We start from the raw sequence: 27729 nt of genomic DNA, 5'->3' as shown, positions 1-27729 counted from the left end.
AATGTGAGCCGGGTCATTGTCCGGACAAATTGCAATATTCAATATATGAGGTAGCTTTGTTCAAGTTGTGTATTTTCTGAATCAATGGTTCTGAAGAATCTTAACACACTCCACACCATTCATTGACCATTTCTTGTTAATAAGGGAAGATGATTTTTCATTTAAAAACAACTTAATGCTTTGATATAATTTTGATGGCGGTTGGGCTTATATTTTGAGAAGTAAATGAAGATGTTTACATTTAAAGAGGATAAACAAACTTCAATCAGAAAGTTCACCTGAGCTATAACCTCAGGGGAACTAAGCTTCAACAGCACTTAGGATTTTGAAAAAAAAAAATTTATTTTGCAAAACAACTTCTCAACAAAATCAAAAGACATAAAACCAAAGAATGCATTACAACAAAAAGTGTAATCCTTACAATTCATAAACAATGCATGAACCAGCTAGCACATAACAGTTGATGAGCTCAATACACGGAGGTCTGTTGTCCCTGAAACACGGAGTGATCCAGTATTTGCTTTTTACTGTTACTTAGATATGTGTATTCGACGCTTATTTCGGGCTCATTTTCTTCATTCCCCTGCTCCGCTTTCACTTCGTTTGTTAGTTTTCCAAATAAATCTGATGAAGCTTTGTTTGCCGACATTTTTGACCTTTTCTGTGGTTGTTCAATTTCGTTGTTAGTATCTTGAGGATATTCGAACATTTGTTCCAGAGCTCTTTTCATGTAATTTTCGGAGGTGACGCAAACTGCCTGATCACACTCTGACGTATTCAATTCCTTTTTGATGATGCTTTTTTCCTGACCCGCTTGTACATTGATGGTATCTGGTATCATCATGTGTGTTCCGAAGTTATAGCTGTTCGAATAGCAGCCATCCTCCACCTGTTTTATCTCCCCCATGCCGGAACCGTTATGAATGCTGGGAATGATGTTTTCCTGTATAGCATTTGTTAGATATTGTGTAACCATTTGTGGGGGATATGTCATGCCTCTAGACGTTGCTGTTGTTCTGTTGAAAGTGACATTTGTAGGAAACAGACTCTGTTGAGAGTATGGCATGTAGTTCTGGTTTGAATGGTTCGAGGTGTCAATATGTCGCCTATAAAAGAATGTTTACAAAATGCTTTTTATAAGAAGCAGTCTATCTAAGAATCCAGCAAAATTAGTCTACAAACAATTGCTTTTCATATTCTATAGTACTGTGTGTGTATATTTGCATCAAGGAAAGTATTATACTTTTAATATACCGCTAGCACACTAAGGACAATTGACATAACATTTCCGATGCTTAAGTTTTTTTTAAAATACATATATTGGAATGTAAAGTTATCTGTCCATTATATAAATATTTCAGAAATAAATTTCAGTTTTGAAAATACATGTGGACGCTTCACGCCGGTATACTTCATGTCTAGCGCTTCATGATGCCGGCCTGAAGCGTCATGGTTCCCACCCTCATGTATTTTCAAAAGTAAAATTTATTGTTTTATATTTACATTCTATTCTATCGGAATTCCCACCTGGTGAAATAGACGTGTTATATTTGTCAAGATTCATCCGCGTATTGTTCACAACTGCATCGCAGGGAAAGGCTACTATTAGTCTTTTACCATTTGTAAAGACAACACAGGCAATAGCATTCGAAATATAAAGTTTAATAACACATCAGTGCAATATTGTAGAATATTATTTTTCATGCGCAAAGGTCAAACTACAAACCACGGCTAAGATTATGAGACTAAAGCATTAGTTCCATTCTCAATTAAGGACTTTAGCTACTCAGTCTTTGAACACAACTGCGCAGGATGCTAAAACTGTGTTGGTATTGGTTCAATACTTATTTCACTGGTCCAAACATGTTATATATTTACTATATAAACCTAACCTGTTGAAAACTTTAATGTCGATTCAAATTTTGAAAGAGTTTGGAAAAGAATTTATTTTGTGGCGGAAGGACTATTTAATCAAAAAGTTCTAAATCTGAACAATTTTACAGTTTTTGTTTTATCCAATATGTCGTCATTGTTTATACCCCTACACGTGTATTTCAATTTTGCTATTTGTCATACAAGTAGTAGAGACTTTTAACTAATCTAATTGTTGTAAATTCATTAATTTAGTTTGGTTGATATAGTTTTCCAAACAGAATGCCGATTCTTAAAACTTCTTTATTAATCTACCCAAAATTTTGTATGAAAATTTAGTATTTTCGCCAATAATTCAAAACTGTTATCTAAAACACCCACTTTTAAAAGTTCCAGTCAATCTTAAGGCAATACTTTGCAACTTATTTATAATTCTAACAAGAGCCCCATTGGCCAAATTGCTCACTTGAGTCACCTTGGCCCATATTCAAAGGTTTTACCAATGTATATTCGCATGTAAAACTTTGATCCCTATTGTGGCCCCATCCTATCCCCGGGGTCCATGATTTTTATAAACTTGGATCTGCACTATGTCAGGAAGTGTTTTTGTAAATTTTAACTTCTCTAGCCTAATAGTTCTTGAGAATATTATTTCTCCTATATATTTCTATGTAAAATTTCGATCCCCTATTGTGGCCCCAAGCTACCCCCGGGGTCCATAATAATTATCAAACTTGAATTTGCACTATGTCAGGAAACTTTCATGTAAATATAAACTTTTCCGGCCCAATGGTTTTTGAGAAGAAGATTTTTAAAGATTTTCCCTATATGATAATAATAAAATTTCTAAAGCGCCTGATATAAAAAGTTTTTCCATATATTAAGAGCAAAAGGTCATTATTTCAATCTACAAGCACTATACGTTTTTAAGTCTAGATTCTTATAAGACATCATTATGTATTTATTTGATGTACATGTAATGATTAATTGTGATGCTTAGGTCGTGATGACACCAAGAGAAATATGAACTTCATGCGAATAAATCGGAATTAAATCTTTAAAAATGCAAAAACGTCGAGTTTAACACACAGTAGTTTAATAACAAGCACTATGATCCCATTTCTTTTAAAATTTCATAATTCCCGTTCCATGTCAAAATCAAAATTATACTTCCGACAACATTGACAATACTCCAAAACTCAGGTGCAAACCTATTTAACAGTTTACACGCCAATATATCCCATGTCTTTTTAAAGACTGTAACCTATTTCATAGGCTTGGTAGAGCAACGCGTAAAATGCAACGGTTTAGATCACGATTTCGTGTCCCACTGAGGTTCTGATTTTACTCAAATTGACAATTTATCGCTAAATAAGGTACACCTGTAGATTCAAACTTTCCAAATTCATGAGATTTCTGCGCATATCATAAAGTTTTGAAGGATTATGCTTTTTCCAGGGCAGGGGTGTTACATCCCTGTACAATAAGACTGGGATATTTATTGATTGTTGCTTTTAATGCTTACCCATCATAGTTGTCACGGAAACCTTTGGCAAAAGGATTGTGGTCTATTTTCAACTGTGTTATCTAGGAATTAAATAGAACTTTCAATTAATCACACAAATGTAGAAATCCGAGCGCTGTGATAATCTAAACAAAAACCACCACAACAAGAGGCCCAGGGGCCTTATAGGTCACCTGAGTATCATGTAACAACCTTCCAATGTTTGAATTAGGTTTGTGTTTAAATATAAGAATTTTACTTTTGGATGGAAGAAACATTGAATAGCTATGTGGTCATGAAGTACATGTGTCATTTTTATGTTCAATCAATAATCCTTTTTAAAAAACCTAGCTCTGAGACATCATAAAGAAAAGGGTTATTTACTCCTTAGATAAAACCAATATAAGAAGATTTTCAAAAAATTTCTACATTTTCACTATATGACCAATAGAGCCCCACCCTAACACAAGAACCCCTGCCCCAAGGGTCATGAATTTCACCATTTTGGTAAAGGGCTCAACGCTCATTATAATTATGCCCACAGTTTGGCTTCTTGATGTCCAGGAGTAAAGAAGAAGATTTTTTAAAATTACACTCATTTTGATGGTTTTTGCCCCACCCCTCAGGCTCCAGGGGGGCAGGGACCACGAATTTCACAATTTTAGTTCCCCTCCACCCACAGATGATATATGCCAAAATTGGTTGAAATTGGTTCAGGGGTTTCAGAGAAGAAGCTGAAAATGTTCAAATGTTAACGCACGACGCACGACGAACGACGACGGACAAAAACAGATAGCAATAGGTCACCTGAATGATTCAGGTGACCTAATAAACACAAATTAGCTACAAATTAATTCTTATTCAAAATAAAAGAATAGACTCTAAATATTGCAACTTTTCTCTCTTTGAGGAGGAAACAAAAGAACATCTTATGTAGGAATGGGACTGTATAATTATTTCTAGTAGAATTTGACAGATTTTGGAAGATAAGGCTGAGCGACAAATGGCAATTAGAAACCCTCTCTCTCTCTCTCTCTCTCTCTCTCTCTCTCTCTCTCTCTCTCTCTCTCTCTCTCTTTACCCTTTATGATATTTCTATATGGCTTGATTATTCATGTGCTCAAGTTTGTGTACGAAAACCAACAAGACATAAAAACTGAACAAAACGCTAAATGTCTTCTTTCGTATTATTTGTGTGCATACTTTTGAAATGCAACAGTTTGCATATATTTTTCCAGAGTGAAATAAACCCCCTTATGCAAAGAACACACTGTAGCTAAACGAATCGAATAAACATTACACACCATTATTCATTTGCCGTAATTAAAACAAACAAAAGAGATCCCCGACGATTTCAGAAAGAAACTACACTTACGTCAGTATTTTGGTAAGCAGTAACAGCAATGAACTGCGTTTCCGGAAACGCATGCGTCTGGAGACTCTTCTGTTCGTTGGGGCCGTGTGATCCTACCTCAATTACGTGGATTCTTGGCTGATACTTATGCATGGAGTTCAAAACAATCTGAAAAATGTTTTCAATATAGCGCATCAACTTACGGAAAACAAATACCAATTTTGAACAAAATTAAAACGAAGTGTTTGATTTATAAAGTATATAACACTACATTTGACAAGAATTCAATATCAGCAATATTTGTCTATTCATTTAAAAGGTCATCGCCTAGCTGAGTAGCTCAGTATGTTAGCGTGTCGACTGCTGAACTGTAGATCAAGTGTTCAAGTCAAGCAGGGGTTTTGATATTTTTTCAGTTTGCTTTCAACTAAAACTGCATTTTTTTTACTATATAAAGTAAGTTTGCAATTTTAAAATATTGTCGTACATATCCTCCATTTTTCATCCATATAATTTCTCTAGTGTAGCATACCTCCTTAACAATTAAAGTGCAATACTAATACTATAGAATGAGTATACGGTAGTATATGTTCTCTGGTGTAGCATACCTCCTTAACAATTAAAGTGCAATACTAATACTATGGAATAAGTATAGTATATGTTATCTTGCGATTTATACTATAGTCTTATATTTAATCATTTCGTATTTCATTGCGTAAATTTGGTTTTTCTGTTTTCTAAAACTTGGTTTGGGCTTATATATTATCGTTGTAATAATACAAAAATTACATATGATGTCAAAATAAACCCCAGATCAACACAAGACTTGTGCAAGTTGTGACTGAACATTAAAGGACGGTGGATATTGAATGTGTTTTAGCAATCCATGAAATAATTTGTATCAGCTTTATTTTTGCTAAAACACATATGCACATGTACGCTGTATAGATCATGAATGCAACCATCCCCACCCACCCCCACGTGTTCATATCCCCCCACGTGTTCATATTTATTCTTCCTTTCAGATCTAAAAAGGAACCTCCATATTTATGTTGAAACCCAATGCAATGGTATGCTAAAATTACAAAATTCAGAGGCGATTTACATGGGAATTAATTATTCTGTGTATTTTTGTGATTGATTAACACCATCCATCCCCTACCACCATGTATTAATTGACTTACTCCAATTTCGTTTCCGTATCCGCTGAATGGGGTAAGCACATACATTTATCTGTATACAATAAGGCAAATAAAGTGTGAAATTTGTTACGGTGTCTTTATTTAAGAAAGAGGGAAGTAAAGTATTTGGTAAGGGTAAAGGTTATAAGGTTTGTTTCCTGTAACAAGAGTGTTTAAATATCACAAAAATTTCTCTTAAGGATGAAATATATTGAAGGGGATAATTTTTTTTTTAAATAGGAAATTAAATTTCCTACAAGATTTTAAAAGAAGCCTGTTGGAATTATATGAATTCCCACTATAGATTAAATTCAAAAAGGAAATTAATTTCCTATGGAAGAAAAAGAAATCCCAAAATACATCAACAAAATTTTGCAGCATTTGAAAATTTTCTATTGCTTGGATTTTTCCTCTACGGGAATTTTTTTCTCCCGGGAGATACAAAATTTCTTTTATAAAGATTAAAAATCCTGTACAAATGTTTAGATTCCATCGATTTTTGTTAAAACTCTATTAGAAAATCATTTTTATTGCAGGATTTGGTTTTAAAAAAAAAAATTTCTCACTACTAAGGTAGCAATTACTTGGAGGTAAAGGTAATCTTGAAGTCTGCAGTTATTGGATCTTTGATTTTCCCAGTACGGGGATGGATGGGATTGAATTGACATTTTTATCCAAGAACGTTATAGATATATGTATACTGCTTATAGATATATGTATACTGCTTATAGATATATGTATACTACTTATATATATATATATATATATATATATATATATATATATATATCCAAATTGTGTTTTAAAAAAAATCACAGTGTCCGGTATAAAATATTAAAATAGAATAAACAGTACACAAAGTTAAAAATATAATATATATATATATATATATATATATATATATATATATATATATATATATATATGTGTGTGTGTGTGTGTGTGTGTGTGTGTGTGTGTGTGTGTGTGTGTGTATACTGCTTATATATATATATATATATCCAAATTGTGTTTTTAAAAAAATCACAGTGTCCGGTATAAAATATTAAAAGAAATAGAATAAACAGTACACAAAGTTAAAAATATAATATATATATATATATATATATATATATATATATGTGTGTGTGTGTGTGTGTGTGTGTGTGTGTGTGTGTGTATACTGCTTATATATATATATATATAATCCAAATAGAAAGAGTTGATATCACAGTCAAAATAATTCAATAAAAAAAGCAGGAAAATATACAGTTCCAAAATATATTTAAATCACTAGCGCTAGTGATTTAAATATATTTTGGAACTGTATATTTTCCTACTTTTTTATTGAATTATATATATATATATATATATATATATATATATATATATATATATATATATATACTGCTTAACTTCATGCTAATTCAGGGCACTAGCGAATTATAGTGACCGATTCTCAGAGGAGATTAACGGTAAAAAGACGACTTTAATAACCAGTAATGTATAATGCAAGGTGTTAGCAACATGGTTTAATCAATATGTATTTGCAAAAGAATGCATGCATATTGCAATATTTTCTACATTATTCCTAGATTTCTTTCTAAAACATATTGTTTTCCAAGTGTTTTTCTTTTTAGTTTTTTTTTTTTATAGATAATATATTTTAGGAATTGTTTTCGAGTTTACTGATTACGCAATGCTCTTACCTGGCTGACCTGTCCTTGGTCCACTGCCCTGTTATTGGTCAATTTCAGCTTCCCAAACACAATATCCTGTTTCATCCAATGCGCTCCGGCGCTGGGCGAGTCCGGGTGTAGATAAACACGTCCATCTAAAATTAAAAAGGCTGAAATCAAGTATGTGACTCAGGAAGGGATTAGTTCAGTCGTGTTGTCGCGATTATTTTCTCTTCAATAATCTTTAATGTCAAGCTAACTTCGAAAAATGTTTTTAATTTTATGTATACATTCCTTCATTGTATGTTATGAGTTATAAATCATAGCACAATTGAAAATGTTGATATTTTGAGGCATTATAGTCCATCAAAAACATCTACAACAACAAGTTACAACAGTACCCTCCCTTTATTTGTAAATTAATTACACCCAATTAATTACACCCTGTCAGAACCTGTGACCAATGAAAAGGGCTTGTATCGGCATTGCGCCTGCTGCCCATTATTATTTATGTTATGATGCATGTATCACTGCTCAAATCAAAATAAAATTACAAAATGTAAAACAAGAGAGTTCAGAAACTGCAAACGTTTATCAAGGATCACCAATCTCTTTCTGTTAAAGTTCAGAAACTGCAAACGTTTGTCAAGGATCACCAAACGTTTATCATGGATCGCCAATCTCTGTCAGAAACTGTTTTCTAGCAAAGTTCGCTCTCAATTTTATTCAGCTATTTGCGGTGAATTCAGATGAAATTAATGCAACAGTTATGTATATAAAACACACACAATCGCAGAAAGAAAACAACACCAAAAACATGCGAGACAGAGTGCAGACGCCATCTTGGTAATAAAACTCTTCCGATCTCATTTTATAAAATTCACGTCAAATGAATAAAAAAAGAAAAGAATGATATCAAATGTCTTGTATATATTAATCTTTTTTATTATTGGTTTTCATATTATATGTATTTGTATTACATTGCATTTTAGCCGTTTCGTCCGACATATTGTAATCTACGAGCAAAAAAGAGGCAACCCATGGCGGCAATCCGGAGCCAATTAGTGAAAAGGTAAATAATATTGTACTTCACAAAGAGAACTCAGTGGTCATGCGGTAATTTGATTCACGGTGGTCAAATGGCATTTTCCGCCGGCGGCAGGTGTTTTACAGAACAAGAGAGAGGGCCCGGTAACTACCCGGCAGTCATCTGAGCGTTTGATCGATCGGCATTATAGCAGTAAATAGGCTCGGTCATTATCCACGAAGAATCGTGTAACTCTTGACAAGTGTTAATATGAACAGGAAAACATAATGAGACATCCTATAAATGTATGACATATTCCCCGCTTTTCGATTTTGCTTTTGAACAAAATGAAACCCTTTTATTTTATCCATACTTGGATTAAAGAAAAGGGCGGCTTTGCCAAACAGAATTGAAATTTACAAGGAGGCTGAATGAAGAGCGGTTGAATTCACAGTTTAAAATGAATCAAACTCCAGCTACTATAAATGACATAATTGCATTTATACATATACTGACAGCATGCTAATCCAATGTACGAAAACCAGAAAACATGTGCATAACACCGAGGTATAGACTGTATTACATCTCAGAACATACCACAATGGTCAGATGAGCGATACATGTAGAGCACAACTCGGAAAATTGTTATGGGCAGAAATCTTGTTATATAAGTGCAAGTTTAAAACTTACCTTATTTAGAAAAGCAAAAATTCGGTATTCGAGTTTAATCATTGGACAAGAAATGAAAAAAAAATCTGCGGGACTTTAACCCATCATCTATATTTACAGATTGGCAGATATACAACAAAAATTGAAAACGACAACGAAGTTATGTACTTGTACATGACTGATGTCTACAAGAATTTTTATGCATATGTGATATGCTTCCTTTCAAAGTATGCGAACACTTAAATTACAAAGAAATACATGAGAACAAAAATATGAAATGAAACATAACAGTCTCGTTGTTCAGCACAATCAATGAAAAAACAAATGAAACAAAGCAAAAACAAATAATAAAACAATAAAGAAAAAACTTACAGAGATGTAAAACAATAATATTTCTTATACATTTTAGTCAAAATGTTTAAAATCAGATGTAAATACATGCTTCAATTAACAAACATAATCTTAGAGTTAGACAATCAATTTACCGTAATATCAATAGTTATTCCTGCAAAACTCAAAATGCGAATTTCAGATCCCCCCCCCCCCCCCCAATATTCAGTACTAATGAGTACAAATCGAAAACTTACCGTAGAAAGTATTGCACAAATAGCGAGAACATAAATATGTGCGTGAAAAAAGTCCAGGCTGACCTCAAGACAATGAGAATTGAATTCAGTCAAAAGTTTGATTGCTTGTATCTTGTGATTTATCTTGCACAGATGTTTAAAAAAAACTGCTGGCTCATTAAAAATGATTAAATGCAAATATGTGCTGAAAACTTTATTATTTTATGAAAATTAATTCAAAAGTTAATTAAAATCGAAATTTAGACTAAAATTTAGTCTCAGTTTATGGTCTTGAGGCCTGATATTGAGATATCGGGGAATGCAATTGGTGGGTTTTTATATCTGTTATTGCATCTCAAAAATCAAACTACTCCAACGCATGAGCTAAAATGATGGCATGACTAAAATTCAGTGTCATTCTTCCTTAAGATTTTTTTTGTATCATTCTCCTTTAAGATTTTGTTTGATATAATTCCCCTATAGGATTTTTTCCCCATCACTCTTCTATAAGATTTTTTTGTACAACTCTCCAATACGATTTTCTTGTATCATTCTCCAATAAGATTTTTTGTATCATTCTCCTATAAGATTTTTTGTCTCATTCTTCTATTAAGATTTGTTTGTCTCATTCCTCTATAAGATTTTTTGGGGGGAGGCTGGTGTTTTTAATTTTACAATACAAATTTGGGTTTGTTTTGTGACCGGTCTCGGTGTTTTACCGTCCGACGACAGCCGTCTCTTCTCCGCCTTGATACCTAAGGTACTCAAAACGAAAAGCACCAGACTACACCTATCTCGCACACAAATCACATGTGCACATTCGATAAATCCCTACCCACTTAACGGACAGACTATTTGGCTTCTAGATATTGTCATGTACCAAATACACTAAAATTTAGAGAATTAATGAAATCATGAAACTTTAAAAGATTTAAAAAAAAAAAACCCACTATACTGTATGTATATTTATTTCTAAAATCCAGTCTGCTCTCCTCCCTAACATGTATAATTAAATTCCCGAATCTCATGTTATTCATTATACCCCCACTCCTTTTCTGTGTTAATGAAAACATATGCATGTACGTGCATGTATTATTCATATACTTGTATCCTTGGCAATATCGTTTATATAATCATAAAATTATATTTACGTACCTCATGTACCATTGTGAATGGTTTGAGTGAATAAATGAATTGGATTGGTAAACTGCAATTCACGCACATATATACATGTATACCCAAGCCATGACAAATGCTTCTTCACAATTCTCATGCATGCGTATTGAAAAATATTATTATCATTATTCATCTATTATGTATTACTATTTGAAAAGGCCCGTAGCTGCAAAACTGTAGCTCTTCGGGGGGAATATTTGGATAGACCCGAGACCTACGGTTACATGTACATTCCTCATGAAAACCATTAAATTTAATGTAAAAAAAAAAATTCTGTGCTTGATTAGGGACTCAAGGCTATAAATTGAGAATAGACTTTAGTCAAAATGTTGATTACTTGTATCTTATGATTTATCTTGCACAGACGTTTAAAAAAACTGCTGGTTTATAAAAAAAAAATCAAATGCAAATATGTACTGAAATTTTATTTCGTTATGAAAATTATTTCAAAAGTTATTTAGATTCGATATAGACTTTTAAAGTCTATTCTCAGTTTATGGTCTCGAGACCGGTCTTACAAATATACATTATTATTTTTTTTTTTATCATAGTATCGAAATTTCCAAACATATTTTCCCACTTCACTTCTGTTAAAACATATCTTCAAATGTATATCAAAGCCTTATTCAAACTGACAATAAAGCTAATCCGTATAACAGATGGATTTGTAGCCCTCTAATCTATCAACAACAACAAAAAAAACAAACAAACAAACAAAAACAAAAAACAAATCCGAAAAATATACAGTTCTGCAACTTAAGACTCCAAGCAGTATGATCTGTGTATTTGTGCTTTTAGTGCGTTTGTATTTGTAAGTGTTCAAGATGAGGGAAAGTAACGTAAACATAATAATGAAGTGATGGAAGCAGATACGTTCGAGGCATATTAGAAAACACATGTATTATCTCGTAAGTGCTTGACGACATGACCCCTTCCATGTACATCACGTGTGTGTATGTATGTGTGTGCATGATCATTTATAATGCATTTCAAAATATATTCCACCAAAATAAATCCAATTTGATGCGGAAGGCCAAGTTTGATCCCAGAACACGACATGAATTAGGGAAATGCCCCAGACTTGTACAAATTGGAAGCACATGTTCCTTTGTCAAGCGCTCGGTCTTTTAGATGAGACCTTAGGGTGGTTCATTACACTAAAATTTCAAGGCTCATTTTAGTGTTTCATAAGAAGCACGATTCGACCATAGAAAAGGTGATATAAACTCTCAATTATTTCATATGGATTATTTGTGATTTTTTTCCCCCGGAATGGTAAAAAGAACGTTTCTTCGAAAATAAAGAGATTTTAAAATCCAGACTTCGCTTCGATGCATGATATAAATATCTAATAAAACTTGCGAAGAAAACTCATTGCAAATGCTCTAATTTTTAAAACAAATTACCTATGAAAATTGCAACGGTTTTTTCGTTAATGTTTTAATCGTACGGCTAAAATCTTCAAGAAACATGTCAATTGGTATTAAAGAATTTTAGACGAAAACGTTTTAAGAAGAAATTGGAATGAAATGACCAAAATTTAGATTAATAGTTATTTTTTCAGTTTTGAACCAAATCAGAGAAAAAAGTACCGATCTCAATCAAAATTAAAAGAAATTATTAAAATAATCATATTGTCGTTCATTTTATACATGTTTCATTAAGAAATTAGTTTACTTTATAAATTCGTTAAATTCATAAACCGTTTTACATCAAGGCAGTATAGTTTTCTGATTGCAATGTTTTCCTAAATTCCGATCGGGCTTGGTTCAAATTTGAAAATAATCGCAATATTTCTGCATTTTGGCCATTTCATTTCAATTTCTTTTTAGAATACATTTATATGATATAAGTCTTTCCTAATTGACACGTGGTGTTTTTTTTTTTTGTGTTTTTGTTTTTGTTTTTGTTTTTTGTTTTTGTTTTTTTGTTGTTGTTGTTGTTGTTGAAGATTTCAGACGTAGATTTTTAAAATATTAACAAATAACGTTTCCAATTTTCATGGGAATTTTTTTGATTAAAACATTAGAACATCTGAGTCTGTTAGACACGTTTTATCAGATGTTCATATCAGGCATCAATTCACAGCGAAATTCTTACTCCAAAATCTCTTATTTACAAACAAAATACTTTATCAAAACAATCATATAAAAGAATTGAGAGCTTGTAACACCCTTTTGATAGTAAAATAATTAATGCTTTCTACGAAGTTTTTTAACGAGCCATGTACTGGTACTATAGAGTACCCTCACTTCTAAATAACACAGAAATCTCGTACATGCATCTAATAGAAATAGACTTACCAGAGAGGACAAGGAACAGAACCTGTTCACTGAAGATAAATGTCGCCATTCAAGTTCATCCATATTAACAAATTCACTCACGAAACCCGGACACCTGGTTATTTCACTTGATCGTTGTGACTTCAGAAAAGACCCCCGGCTACATGAAAGTAGATGCTTACGGCATCTAAAGACTGGTGTACATGCCTCTTTTTCACATGCTATTCCTGATGACGTTTGACTTACCATTTTATTGAAAATAACAAGTTGTTGTCTTTTTAAAAAGGACTGCAATTACGTAGACATAGGCATGCGTTTCTAACAGAAACTTAATATTCTAGGCTGAAATAAGACTAAAAATACTTATAAATGCTAATAATAAGACTGAAACAAGATTTTAATCTTGAAACATGTAAATATTTCACCATGTCTTGTTTGTAGAGCTCTAATGACACTTTGTATGCAATGGATATGAAATATTTGTAACGTTGACCTTTAACACCTGAATTAAGAGTCATCCTTGTATCTAAAGCTCAACTTCAAAGACACAATCTGTTCTAGATAATATCGTTTGAGTTCCATACCTTAATCCAATGATATAAAGCTCAGTGGCGGATTCATCACCGCCCCCTCACAAATAATGATCTATATTTATAGAAATATGCCCCCAAAACACTAAAATATATATGTCTTATGAAAGTTTCACCCTACATCCACTGAAGGCCTCTAGACGGCCACAAGACACTCAGCCAACACCCCGAATACCCCTCCCCGTCAGAACTTTCTGGATCCACCACTGAATCTAACGGCAAAATATCTTAATCCAATGATATAGATTTGGCAACAAAATGTCCACAAGCTCGATTGTTGTTTTTCATTTCAAAGTCTTAGTGCAACTTCACAAACGATGTCCATTTTAAGATAGGAACATTTTAAAGTACAATTAACAAATGATTTTATTTTTGAATACACAGTTTTGTTTTGTTTTTGTTTTTTTTGTTGGGGGGGGGGTGTTTTTTATCCCGTTGTTGTTGTTTTAAATGTTGCAGCATTTTTTTTTTCATTGTTGAACATTTGATAAAGTATCTCAAGACTACATATTGCAGTTATTCATTATTAAGGTATCAAGAATTGATAATATGAATATGACTTTAATTAATTTATAAATCTTCAACAGGACAAATTCGTTAATACGCCTCGCCCAATATGATTTTTTTTTTCAAGGACCCGATATATTTCCGCATAACGATGTAACAATACATTGATGTATTGTATTACAAAGTCGTAGATTTGATACATCGATTATTTTTCTCGATACTTGCCGGAAGTATATAATGCGTCCGTTTTCAGTTTTGAAATTAGAGTATTGTTTTATTTAGAAAAGAACAATATGACGAAACGTCAGACATCATTAAAATTCCAAACTCTCAAAACATTTTGATTTAGAAATTTATAAGAAAATATCAACATTAATTTTGCTTGTGTCTTTGTAGATATAACAGGAATAAACACTTTCAAAATAAGATTTGTGGAGAAAGAAACAATAAAAACGATCTTTATTTTATTAAAATCAAAAGATGATTGTTGAGTATGGATGACTAACTTAAAACAAATGCATGATTGAAGATATCATTAATTTAAGAGATATCATTAATTCAATTATTGCGCGCAATATTTCAATTAATACGTGCATCAAATCACTCATTGCTCTCATCAATTGAATTGTGCGCGCATCAAATTAATTATTGCTCTCATTAATTGAATTCATGTGAACATAACTTTAATTATTACTCACGCCAATTTACTTCAATGTGTTTGAGATATTGCTCGCAAACTTTAAATTTAAAACCCGGTATCTGTAAATGATTTCATGATCATCTCTTTAACTCAGTTGAAGATATCTTAAATCATTTATAACGATTAAAGCGTAACATCAATTATTTTAAACAGAGCAACAATCAAAGAAATCATTAATTCAATTGCGTATGTGTGGAGTTGAAGGTATCTCTTACTAAATAACCGATGTCTCTCTCTAAGAATTATTGCGCACATCAATTGAATTAATGATGTCATCAATTCAACTGAAGAGGGTAATGATTCAATTTTGCGCACATTAATTCCATTAATCGAATTAGTGCGCGCAATAATTCAATTGAGAACAATAATTTTATTAATGCGCACATTAACTGAAATATAGCGCATCAAATCACACCCCTTGTGTGTCCAGGGGTCCGTGTTTGCCCATCTCTCTATTTTGTATTGCTTATAGGAGTTATGAGATTGATCACTGCTCGTTATCTTCAACTTTCATATGATCAATTCATTTAAAGATAGCAACAATTCAATTATAGTGCACATCAATTCAGCAATTAATTTATACTATCACCAATTTAATCAATGTGCACAAAATTTGGAATTGAAGATATCATTAATCATTTGAAGAATCTTCAGTTGAATTGTTGCGCGCATCAAATGAATTGATGATACCTTCAATAAAGATATCTTCAATTATTTGAGTTGATATGAATTTGGCAATTATTTGAGTTGATATGAATTTGGCAATTATTTGAGTTGATATTAATTTGGAAATTATTTGAGTTGAAATTAATTTGGCAATTATTTGAGTTGATACTAATTTGGCAATTATTTGAGTTGATATTAATTTGGCAAGTATTTGAATTGATATCAATTTGGCAAGTATTTGAATTGATATCAATTTGGCAAGTATTTGAGTTGATATTAATTTGGCAAGTATTTGAGTTGATATTAATTTGGCTCTCCGTAGTATAGAGGTCATTTAATGTAATAACTCGATATAGCATGATCTATCGCAATACTTTTCTGAAACATAGTGATACATGTGATACTTTTTTCTCTCGCTATACAGCCCCCCCCCCACCCCACCCCCACCCCCCCCACCCCCACCCCCCCCCCCCCCCGTGTTCGACCACATGTTATCCTGTTAGATTCCAATCTATAAATAAATGTCGCGTCATCAGGCTAATGCTTTCTTCATAGCAGCCGATGAATCTTGATCATGATTCAGATAAACCTTCACTTGTGCATGCGCAAGATAACTTTTCCCAGTATAGCATCAGATTTAACCTCTTTTACATTTTCTGCATGGGCCTCAGTGAAAATCAAAATATATAGCCAAAACAAATACATAAATAGATAAAAACCTATTCAGAAATCCAATTTGGGAATGCCATCGCGGTTTTATTTTTAGATAATGTCTACCTCCGTTTAACTTATCTGGTGTTTTCCAAAATGACGACGATTACGTGGAATAATCGGGTGTTTGGTACAGGGTAAGTGATTCTGCTAACTTATGACGTACATGAATGGGGACTTGTCCTCTGTGAACTGTTATTGTCCGCGGTGTTCAACTGACGGTCATTGCTGATAGATAATTTGGTGGCAATACGTGGGCACTACTTTGCATACCTCTCTCCGGGGCTTTCAATGTCACGATGAATATAAGGGGGAGGGGATAACAAAAGAATTCAATATATTGTAATTGGGTTCGTTTTTGGCCTAACTTTGACTTTAATAGCGAGCGCATCGAGCTCTAAAGATTGGGACAGAGAAAATCCGAGCTATATATACATATTTCAATGAGGGGGGAAAACCTTCAAGAATCCCACATCACCGTCCTTTATTCTCTCACAAAGTAACATCTTGTTGACCTGAAATTATGAATTTCCGTTGATTATCTGAAATTTTATGTCAGTCTTTTATTTCCTGTACTTTGTTTGGATAACGAGATGTGACGTCGAATCCTCTTCGGAACAAGACGACATGTGACGACATGTTCTTTGTTTGACGTCATCATACAAGAATCTAATTGACAGAATATGTAGTGCAAAAGAATATACAAACCTCTGGGGGTTTTTTCCGCATCTGAAAATACTGCACACGATTAGTTGCCAGTTTCAACTTCTTGGTATGCCTAGTGTTGTAAAACAGGGGGACAACCCCACCCCCACTGGCTGGGTTGGTTTAGCATGCACACATTATGGAAATCAACCATGCTGCTAGCTAGGTCAGATAAATTCATTATTGTCTTTATGTCTAAATGAAGATATGTCACTGTAAGTTTGAAATCTAATGATCCTGATCAGCTTTATTGATTCTAGGCTTGTGAATGGTTCCCTGTGTGTCCTTTCAACAAAATAAGGGGTAGGTGGGTGGTTTCTAACATGTAGCGATCTTGAATCTACATGGATTTTATTTTAATTGAATTTTATCATTAATATTTCTTGTTGTTACAATGAATCCATAGACACAAGTAAACTTAGTATTGATAAAAGGTCGGAAAAATGAATATTAAACAGTTAAAATTCTATAATCAATTTAAGACATAAGTTAAAAACACGTCTGATAGTCGGTTACTTTGTAAACAAAGAGGTGGTAGGCCAGAGAGCATAGAACATTAACAGATTCACCCACAATGGAAACTTTTAGTTTACAGCCAGCGGGGCATTTTCTGAGAACAAATTAGGTCTATTCTTACCTCCCGTACAAGAGAGAAATACGCAATACCTATTTTGTAGTGTAAATACGGAAAAAAGACGCTCTACACTGTAAATATATGTACTATTTAAACCTATTTTATAGGAAAGCCCATAAAATTTCTCGGCTAACAACGTGGATTTTCAGCTGAATTTGAAATTCTACGTAGGTTAGGGTCCGTATTTTGTAAATTGATGGATCCGCTCCAGATTGTCCGAGTTGATTGAAAATAAGAAATTAATACCTGATATGAATTCATATCTTTCTCTATGTTAATGAGGAAAATTATCAGGTTGTGCGGAGGATCTGGGAAGGGGAGAGGGTGTTATAACTTACTTTGAGGAAGTTGTTCTGCTTGTCCGCACGGGACCCACTTGCCATTCTGAAACTTCCAGTGATGGGGATCCGCTAGTATCATATCCACAAATACGTTGTACTGTTTGTGGGGGTCAAGGCCATTCAGACTGAACTGTAGTGTCGGAAACATTCTCCTGAAAAGGTTAATTGTGATTGAAAATACCCCTGGCCACAGATGTAAATATGCAACAATTCATTTTCCAGATGGATACTATTAACATTAATCAGACAAAAAATATCTTAATTAAACGATAAATAACCAAAAAAACAACTCAACTTGCTTTTATATAAACTTGACTGGATATTGATGCAAAACATTTTGTTTATGAATTATCATGATTAGAATTATTATGATCAGAAACAACAACAGTAAGACATCATGGAATCAAGTTGTCTTGATTTGTTCCTCATATATAATCACCTAGTAATGGTTTAATCATCTACATTCACCTAATGACTATCGTTATTTTCATTAATGGTTTCATCTACATTCACCTAATGACTGTCGTTATTTTCATTAATGGTTTCATCTACATTCACCTAATGACTGTCGTTATTTTCATTAATGGTTTCATCTACATTCACCTAATGACTGTCGTTATTTTCATTAATGGTTTCATCTACATTCACCTAATGACTGTCGTTATTTTCATTAATGGTTTCATCTACATTCACCTAATGACTATCGTTATTTTCATTAATGGTTTCATCTACATTTATCTAATGAATATCGTTATTTTCCGACTACAGTGAGGGAAACTCGCTGCAAATGAAAAGAATAACGAATAGCATTATACATGTACTTTCATATAAAATACTCAAATCTGATTGGTCAAGAAACAGTTGAAGAAACAATGTTTCCCTGTGAGAATAGAAAGCACACGCTCCAGGGTGATAGTATCTAGCAACGGGTAACATTACTTGACAACGGGTGATATTATAAAAATTATCACATGCGTCGAATTTATGCGCGTACGGTTCGCCATAGATTGCTAGACGACGGCGTATGAACGTTTACTTTGTAACAAACGCGAATACCTGTAGGCATTCCTGTTTTGTTGTTTATATAACATCCAGTATAATACGAGTAAAGCAAATATTGCATGTAGTTGAGGGTAACATTGAAAATTTTCACCCCTCGAAAAACCCGTAAAAAGGTAATCATCCGACTGATTTACAGTTATTAAGTCTTTATATTTTGATGTATGCTGATGACATGATGTTGCTTGCAGAATCAGTTATTGGATTACAAAATATGTTAAATACGCTGCAAAGTTAAACAGATGAATGGGGTTTAGTTGTTAATGTAGCGAAAACTAAAATTGTTGTATTTAGAAATGGTGACAAGATTCGTACAGATGATAAATGTGTGTATAAAGGTGAAAGTATAGAAATATTAGATCAATTTGTTTACTTGGGCGTTTTATTTGATTTTAATGGTAATTTTTTGGTAACGCAGAAACAGTTAGTATCACAAGGTCGCAAAGCATTATTTGCCCTCAAATCAACTATAAAACAATTGTATTTAAATCATTAAATCTTATTCTCCCTTTTAGATACTTATGTCTGTAGTATTTTGAATTACGGATGTGAAGTGTGGAGATTACATGAAGGAACTGACATTGAAAAGGTTCACGTTGATTTTTAAAAATTTGCACTTGGTGTTCGTAAAAACACTAATACAACCATGGTATATTTTGAAACAGGGCGTTTACCATTGTATCATGTTCGTATTTTGAAAATGTTCAAGTTTTGGTTTAAACTAGTGCAGTCTGAAAATTATGTACTTAATGCTGCATATGAATGTTTATACAACATCTGTGAAAATACAATGCATGCAAGTGGTAACTGGGCTACTTTTATCAAAGAACAACTTGATTGTTTGGGATTTAATTATATTGTGGCATGATCAAAGTAATTTAAATAGCCATGTTTGTTTGCCAATAATACAACAAAGATTGAAGGATCATTTTATTCAAAATTTAAATAGCAATGTGCAGTATGAATCAAAATGCACTATTGACAAACATTTGGTTGATAATTTTTGCTTGCAATATTACCTTGAAAAATCTATTCCTAAATTGTACAAAAAGGGTATATATATATATATATATATATATATATATATATATATAAGAGTATTCTTTGTGTCATAGTTTTATAGTGTAATGGGTAATTTTCTCATGCTTTATTTGTTTGAAAATATAAATTTTTCACTGCATATTTTACTGTATATCAAAATTTGAATAAAATCTATGTGATAGAAGTGAATTAGGCTCGTCGTCCTTCATTATAGTAGATAGTAATAAAGGTAATTTTGAAAATGGCAGTTATTTCTCCGGGGCTAGGAGGTCTTAGGCAGGGCTGACAACTTTTACAAGCAGTTAGCCCTACATGCCATAAGACGTATGTCTTCAGTAATAAAGAATAATAATAGCTAATTTTACAACGGGTTTCAAACACTGCGTCTATATATTTTTTCTGTCATTCAGCAAAATTATTTGTACAGATCTCCCAACATTCTACGTTATATTTGTAATAAAGGATTTTCAAATTTTCCTTTCGTTATTTTGTTTGTTTGTTTTACATGCTTAATTTAATTTGTAAATTGTAGATATTTAATCGAAATTCACTTCTTTTCATACTGTACTGTATCCGAAATAATAAAATTATTTTTGTTCCCCATCCCTGGCAGCTTTCCACACTTTTTTCTTCTTCTATCGTTTAGTCTATTTGTTATATGTTATAGTGATAGGTCTGGGAAATAAAAATGTCATAAGCAAAAAAAAAAAAAACAAAAAAAAAAAATTATTTTTGTTCTTAATCCAAAGTTTTGTCCACGCCTTATTTGCATGACTTTAAAATTGAAATTCCAAAAGTATAATAATGAGAATTAAAGACTTTTTAATATATATTTTCTGTTCTTATTCTTTTCGTTGAATACATATGTTCATTTTTTTCTTTGGAGTGAAATTGGAGAAAGTGATACGCGTTTCTATATATTATCCTTAAATATTGTCCAGAAATTAAAGGACAAACAACTGACAAAATATGTGTGAAAAAAGAGATTCTTCTTATTGATTATTTTCTATCTGCAAAAAATATTGAATAACAATTTATAACCTTCGCAGTTCTTATAAAAACATAAATACGTTTCTATGAATTTTCCTACTTGGATTGAATACATTGCATAATGTTTTTATAACGTTCAGTAACTGTAAATTAGTTCACAAAGAAAAACGACTTATTGATCTATTCCAGATTCTGCGGCACCTTGGTAATCTCATAGATCATTTTCAAATGAGCTTTTTCTGGGATTAAGCTCTCGATTTTATTTCTGTTTATCAAACCAGTGTGTTTGTTTTGGCAATAACATTTTCATTTAATAGATTTCAATTTAACTTTACAGAAAATATGTATTTCTGGTATGTTCAAGTAAACTTAACGAATTTTCTTCCAAGACAAATAGTAAAACTATAAACGTTTTCGTATTATTATTTTTTTTTATCATGGTGTTTATATATATATATATATATATATATATATCTTTTATTATAGTGACATGCGTAATACAACTTTTGTATTTCAGTATTGAACGTGTTAATATAATTTTATACCCGGCCCAACGGACCTATATGCCACTTTAAATAATTTAACATAATAAAGGATCACTGCACATATACAGTAATTTGGATGTATATTACTATAGATAATTGAATTATGTGGTACATGTACGATATAGATATGAAGTAAAAGGATAATAAATCATCCAAATATAATGATTATATAAGGAGTATGATTTCTTGATATGATAATAGGCTAACAAAATAGAAATGTGGGGTGGTTAATGGGAACTAAACGACATGCAAAGAGAACAAAGAGAACAAAATGAAATCAAATAAAATCAGTGAAGGAAAAACGAATAAGTACAACAGAGCAGGAGAGAAAACTAAAATGAGAGTACCGTCTCAACATGATAAGAATAGACATACATAACAAACACACATGTATTAAATGCATTTTTAAAATCTTTTGCTTTCTAAAGTGTATTTCTGAACATATTCAAAAATCTTTATGTTATCTTTGAACTCAAGAATCTCAACACCACTCAGTAATAACTTTAATGATATGGAAACTTGTAGTTGCATTGCATTTATTGACTCTAAAAGAGCAATTCTTTGTACGGAGAACTGAACACATTCAAAGAAAAAATGATAAGCATTTTCAGCAGGGTGACCACACAAATCACAAGTAGCATCATCTATGATGAGGTCCTAATTTGAGGATGAATAAATTTATAAGATTATCAGTTTCTCAATTGATATAGATTTTGTGGAGGAATGAAAGGCATCAAAACTTCTTAAAGATATTGGGGAGCAATTCCATATACTATTTTGTAAAATAAAATAAGTCTGTGAACTTTTCTTGTGGTTGATAAGCTACGCCAGCCTAATTCATCCTACAGTGCTGACCTGGAAGAATTTACTCTCATTTCAAACAATATTAAGAAACACAGAGTCGTCAATTTGATTTAAACTAAAATTAAGTCGAATTTTATTTTCAGCTTTGTAATTATTATCCATGTTCAATTTTGTTATAATGCTATAAGATAAGTCTTTCGCAATAAAGAATTATCATTATTATTATTATATATATAGGTAAAAAATAAAAAAGATACACGAAGACGTTTAGTAAAGCTTTAGCGCTTTCATTTCAAATCTTCAGAAGCTTTAAATTCAAATGTAAAGCTTCTGAAGACCGCTAAAGCTTTACTAAATGTCTTCGTGTATCTTTTTTATTTTTTACCTGTACTTTTACAGATCATTGCGAAAAGTAACTCTTCTCTCTCTCTCTCTCTCTCTCTCTCTCTCTCTCTCTCTCTATATATATATATATATATATATATATATATATATATTACATTAAGTTATAGACACACACAGTCGTCTCACATCATCCTACTTTGAGTTATATCTTTCCGTCATATAGCATGTGGGATTGTTGATTTGTCTATAAGTCGAGGTGGGTCGCTACACCATAATTTTATATAATGGCTCGTTAAAGCACCTCAATGGAATATGCTTTCACTTTCAAAAGAGTAATACAAGGTCTCAAACATTTTACAAGAGTGTGTATGTGTGTGCGTACGCGAGCGCGCATGTGTGTTTTAAGAATATTGGGGGTTTAGTTTAGTTACTTGAAAATCATAAACGTTATTTGTTAATTTTGTTTTGATCTACGACTAATATTTCCAAGGAAACCAAATATATTTCTAACAGCATGACCAGCCAATAGCTCACTATTCAAAACGAGAGGTGTAAATACAATTCTTTCCCCAGCTTTCCATGACGTGGAAATGAAATTATACCGGGCTCTCCTTAATTAATCGTATGTTTAACGTCATCCGAAGGTTGTAGGTTGAATGATATCTTTGAATTATTAAAAACAATCAAGTTTTTACTTTTGGTGACCAAGCACAGTCTGTTAATTGATAAATGATTTGTTTGAAACTTTTCGTTTATATTTTTCCTTCCTTTCTTGTAGGTTTTGAATGTTAGACCTGATGTTAAACATAGACGCCTTTAAATACACTTGCTTCCAAACACATTTCTAATACCTATAATTACTAGAATGGTATAAACCTAATACATATCTCAAGTGTGGCTGCCCATTTTAATGAACTTTTCATGCACCCCGTGTGTCCTTTTTACCATTATACATGTATATATGTTTAATACAATATTTTAAAGTTTTAACATGTCATTTTTGCTATAAAATTGCATATCATAAAAAAAATCATTCTAAATCTACAACAACCGCATTTTAGTACATACACAGGTTCCTGCATAGAGCTAAATAATTCAATTATAAGTAAGATTTGCCATGCTTAATAGATATAAATGCAGCAGAATGTAGCGAAGAAAGCACCACCAGGAAAAATTGATAAATAGATTTCTCTTGTCTTGTGTGTGCTGGCCAATGTTGTACATTTTATATACTGTACAAGGTATGTCACGTCATAGGATTGACCTGCGGATGAATATACTTGGTGTGCGATATCTGTAATCATTACAACTAATTTATAAAAGAAATTTAATTGAAAATAAGAATATGACGCTTCACGCCGACTTCACGAAACTCTAACGCGTTTGATGATTGTCGGCGTAAAGTGCTGCAGTTCATACCCTCTTAAAATACCCTCTTATAATTTAAAGACTAAATTCATTCTTTATATTTACATTCTAATGTCATTTCTCTCAGAATTCCCAGCTATAAAAATGGAGTACTATATTTATCAAGATTCATGCGCACATTATTCACTCCTGCAGCACATTCAGGAGGAAATGACCATCATTATAATTAGTAAAAAAAAAAAGTTGGAAATGTAAATACAACACTTCATCATAAAGGCAATATCAAATGAGAATAATGCAAAAGGTTAGAATGCTGCTTAGTACTTGCGTATACCGTGTCAGAAAAATACATTTTAAAAAAAATATCCACTTGGTATTTGAATATAATTAAATCAGATATAAACACAGTTCGCAAAAAATACCCAATCATACTCTACGTATTTAACACAAAAACATGTTCGTAGCATTTATCAAACACTTAAAATGTAATAATTCAAAATGATTTTTATGTCCAAATTATCGACTATTAAGTGTTGACTTTAAGTAGGTACTAGATTCACTGTTCGTTATCTTCACCTTGCATTCAGCAAATAGAAAAGCAAGCAACCAGTGCGGGGGAAATTCCCAGATGTATCATGAATTAAACAATATCTATTCGATAAATTGGTGGGTTTGGGCAGCAGGCTTAGGCTATATGATATATTTTGATTCTGAATTGAACATATTCTATTGAATAACCGTTAAAAGGATTAGACACAAATTCAAAAATTTAGAGAGCCCTCTCCCAATACAGCGATTTATAATATTATAATAATTATATATTTTCTCAGAGGTGTTCACGCGCCTAAGACTATGAATATTCTTCATTCCTGAATATAACTCAAATTAAACTACATCTTAGACTATCTATTACATTTGGAAAAATCAACAACTGAACTATTCATACATTATATACTTATTATACATGTATACACATGTATGTATATATAATTATAGAAAATGTTATTATGCGCAATTATTTGCATTATATCAACGTTTAAAGTGGCATATAGGCCCGACGGGCCGGGTGTTTATTGATTTGTATATTGTGATGAAATTGGATGTATGAATAAATGTACACCTGCCACTATAATAAATAAAATCACTTACTTAAAAATTACTTACTTTAACTGAAATTGAAATTTTCAAGAAACTTTACATTTTAAAGATTGATCACAGTTCGTTATCTTCACCTTTCATTTTACAGACTAGCATATAAAACTGTGGGAACATGAAATTCGGAAACTGAATTGAACATATTCTATTGACTCTATTGAATCTCAAAATGGAAAAATGAGGGGTGGGGTGTTAATTATTTTAGAAAGGGGAAGTAAACAAAATCAGCATACCTTCCTTGTTTAGTGATGATCATTTCGGTCATGTGTTGATGGAATTTGATCCATAAGTCCCTGTTACATAAGTAGATGCAGGGACTAAATGAGCTCGGCTGGATGGCTGTAGGGGATTGTATAGGAGTCAAGGCTACCTCAGAGCTGGAGGGAGACATGTGGAGCGGGGAGGATGGAGATTGGTTCTGAGAGGACTGGCTGTACATGGGATTGCTGTAGTAATGAATCGGCTCCACTTCATAACAATAATTATCGTTCTGGCTGTACGTCAATGAATAAGGGGGATCTCCCAATCGTGTCTGTGTTCCCATCGGCTGCAGACAAGCATAGCTAACCCCATGTCCTTCCCGAGGAGGGGTATAGTCCGTAGATACTGGGTTGATGGAATCTGGCTCATCAAAAGTTTTGTCTTGGGTCTGATTATCCAAATGCTGCTGTACAAACTGGCTAATGGCGGGGGTTTCCTCCTCGTGAGAAAGGTACTCCTGACAGTAGTACGGCTTCAGAGAGGACAAGATGGGAAACTGCGGTTCGGATGTGTGGCAGGACTCGCTCTGTGTGTCGTACAAGTTCCCGTGCTGCTCATTGTACCTGTTGAAATTCACAGTGGTTGACATCCTTTTTTTATCACGTCAGCTTTATCTATTCTCAGTTTTAGATTTTTCGCGCTAAATAAGATAGTGTTGGTGGAAATTATATTATTTGCACCGTTTGCACTTCAGTGAAAGAAGTGTAAATATACGTTATCAAGACAACGATTTTCCCGGGAACCGTTTCTCACAACTCGGCAAGCTCCACAATATACTGCTAGCGGTACGTACCGGCTTCTGTGACAAATTGGATTAGGCAACAAGTTGTTCACTAAAATTTCACAGCTGATTTTCTTTCAAAATATTTGTAGTGCCGTGCTACCTACATCAACGAATTCGTTCGGCTACCCGTCGCTATACCTGGGTATGTTTTGAAAAGACAACAAAAGGACTGTGGTGATACTTATAGGTAATTGTGACTATTTACGGTGAAAGGCTGAAAAGTTTACGCAAGCTAGCACTCTGATTGGTCAAATGATCATGTCAGTCATCCCTGTGTGTTCATTTGACTACCTTAGAACATTGTTCAGTAATTTAATCGACGGGCCCACAAATCGCGATAAACATTCATTCCTAATGAATTTCTCAGTCGGAAATCTTGCGTTCTTTTCAACAGATGTCATACAATTGGTTTTTTTTTTTTCATTTTGGCATTTTGAGTTTTGTCCGAAAAAAAATCATTCTCCACTGACGGACACCAGCCGCGAGATAAAGTACATTTATATAGGAAGAGTCACCATGCAATAGCAAGACTGTAAATTGAAGATCTTAACAGAAATCTGCTCTTTTTCGTTTTAATGCAAGATTTCTTGTCAAAGTTCCCAACAAGTATTATATGGAAAATCAAGTAACTAAATGAAGTGACATTGTGCATCTTCACTAACAACAACCTCATAAAAGAAAAGAAGAGTGTGGGTTTCTTTTTGTTTATTTGGTTATTTTACATCGCCAGTTAGACATAAAATATCATATCAGGTAATTTAGACACAAAATAATGATTGATAGTGTTTGTCCTGTCGGTGAAAGCAGGAATAATACAGCTGTGAAATTGTGATTGTCATATCATATAACTTAATTTAAACCTATTTTATTGAGAAACTCACCAGGATTGAGCAACAGGCATAGCCTATGTGGGCCCTCCCCCAAATACAAAGGTCAAATGCAAAGGTATGATTGATAAAAAAGATTTTTTGAAGATTTAACAATATTGTAATGAGGTTTACATGAAAATAGTTAATATGAGTTTTGTTGAATTTTGCCATTAATTATTTTTTTATAGATCAACATGTTCCACATATACACACATACTTACATAACCCTCCACCTACAGTCACACACATACATATAATATAGATCAATACTAACCCTCCACCTACAGTCACACACATACATATAATATAGATCAATACTAACCCTCCACCTACAGTCACACACATACATATAATATAGATCAATA

The 27729-nt window shown here is 32.7% G+C and overlaps 1 protein-coding gene across 1 annotated transcript; it reads right to left on the bottom strand.

Annotated features, from left to right (window-relative positions):
- Positions 1 to 189: 189 nt before the first annotated feature.
- LOC125646571 (eomesodermin-like) lies at positions 190 to 26300 on the bottom strand. Its single transcript, XM_048872908.2, has 6 exons — positions 25684 to 26300; positions 18141 to 18295; positions 7600 to 7724; positions 4752 to 4898; positions 3398 to 3459; positions 190 to 1106 (listed from the first exon to the last, which is right to left on the bottom strand). The coding sequence occupies exons 1-6, from the start codon at positions 26298 to 26300 to the stop codon at positions 470 to 472; spliced, it is 1743 nt and encodes a 580-aa protein (XP_048728865.2). The 3' UTR covers positions 190 to 469.
- Between the last annotated feature and the right edge of the window lie 1429 nt (positions 26301 to 27729).

Source organism: Ostrea edulis, chromosome 6, assembly GCF_947568905.1.
Source record: "Ostrea edulis chromosome 6, xbOstEdul1.1, whole genome shotgun sequence".
Classification (NCBI taxonomy): Eukaryota; Metazoa; Mollusca; class Bivalvia; order Ostreida; family Ostreidae; genus Ostrea; species Ostrea edulis.
Note: the sequence above shows the minus strand (reverse complement) of the source record. Positions and strands in the feature narration are given on the sequence as shown.

Excerpts from the sequence above, each read along its gene's own strand:
- LOC125646571 (XM_048872908.2), bottom strand. The coding sequence starts at position 26,300 with ATGTCAACCACTGTGAATTTCAACAGGTACAATGAGCAGCACGGGAAC. Across the intron at positions 7,725-18,140 it reads AGCAGAACAACTTCCTCAAA|ATGGACGTGTTTATCTACAC; the intron begins GTAAGTTATAAC and ends TTTTAATTTTAG. Across the intron at positions 3,460-4,751 it reads CTGCTTACCAAAATACTGAC|ATAACACAGTTGAAAATAGA; the intron begins GTAAGTGTAGTT and ends TTTAATTCCTAG.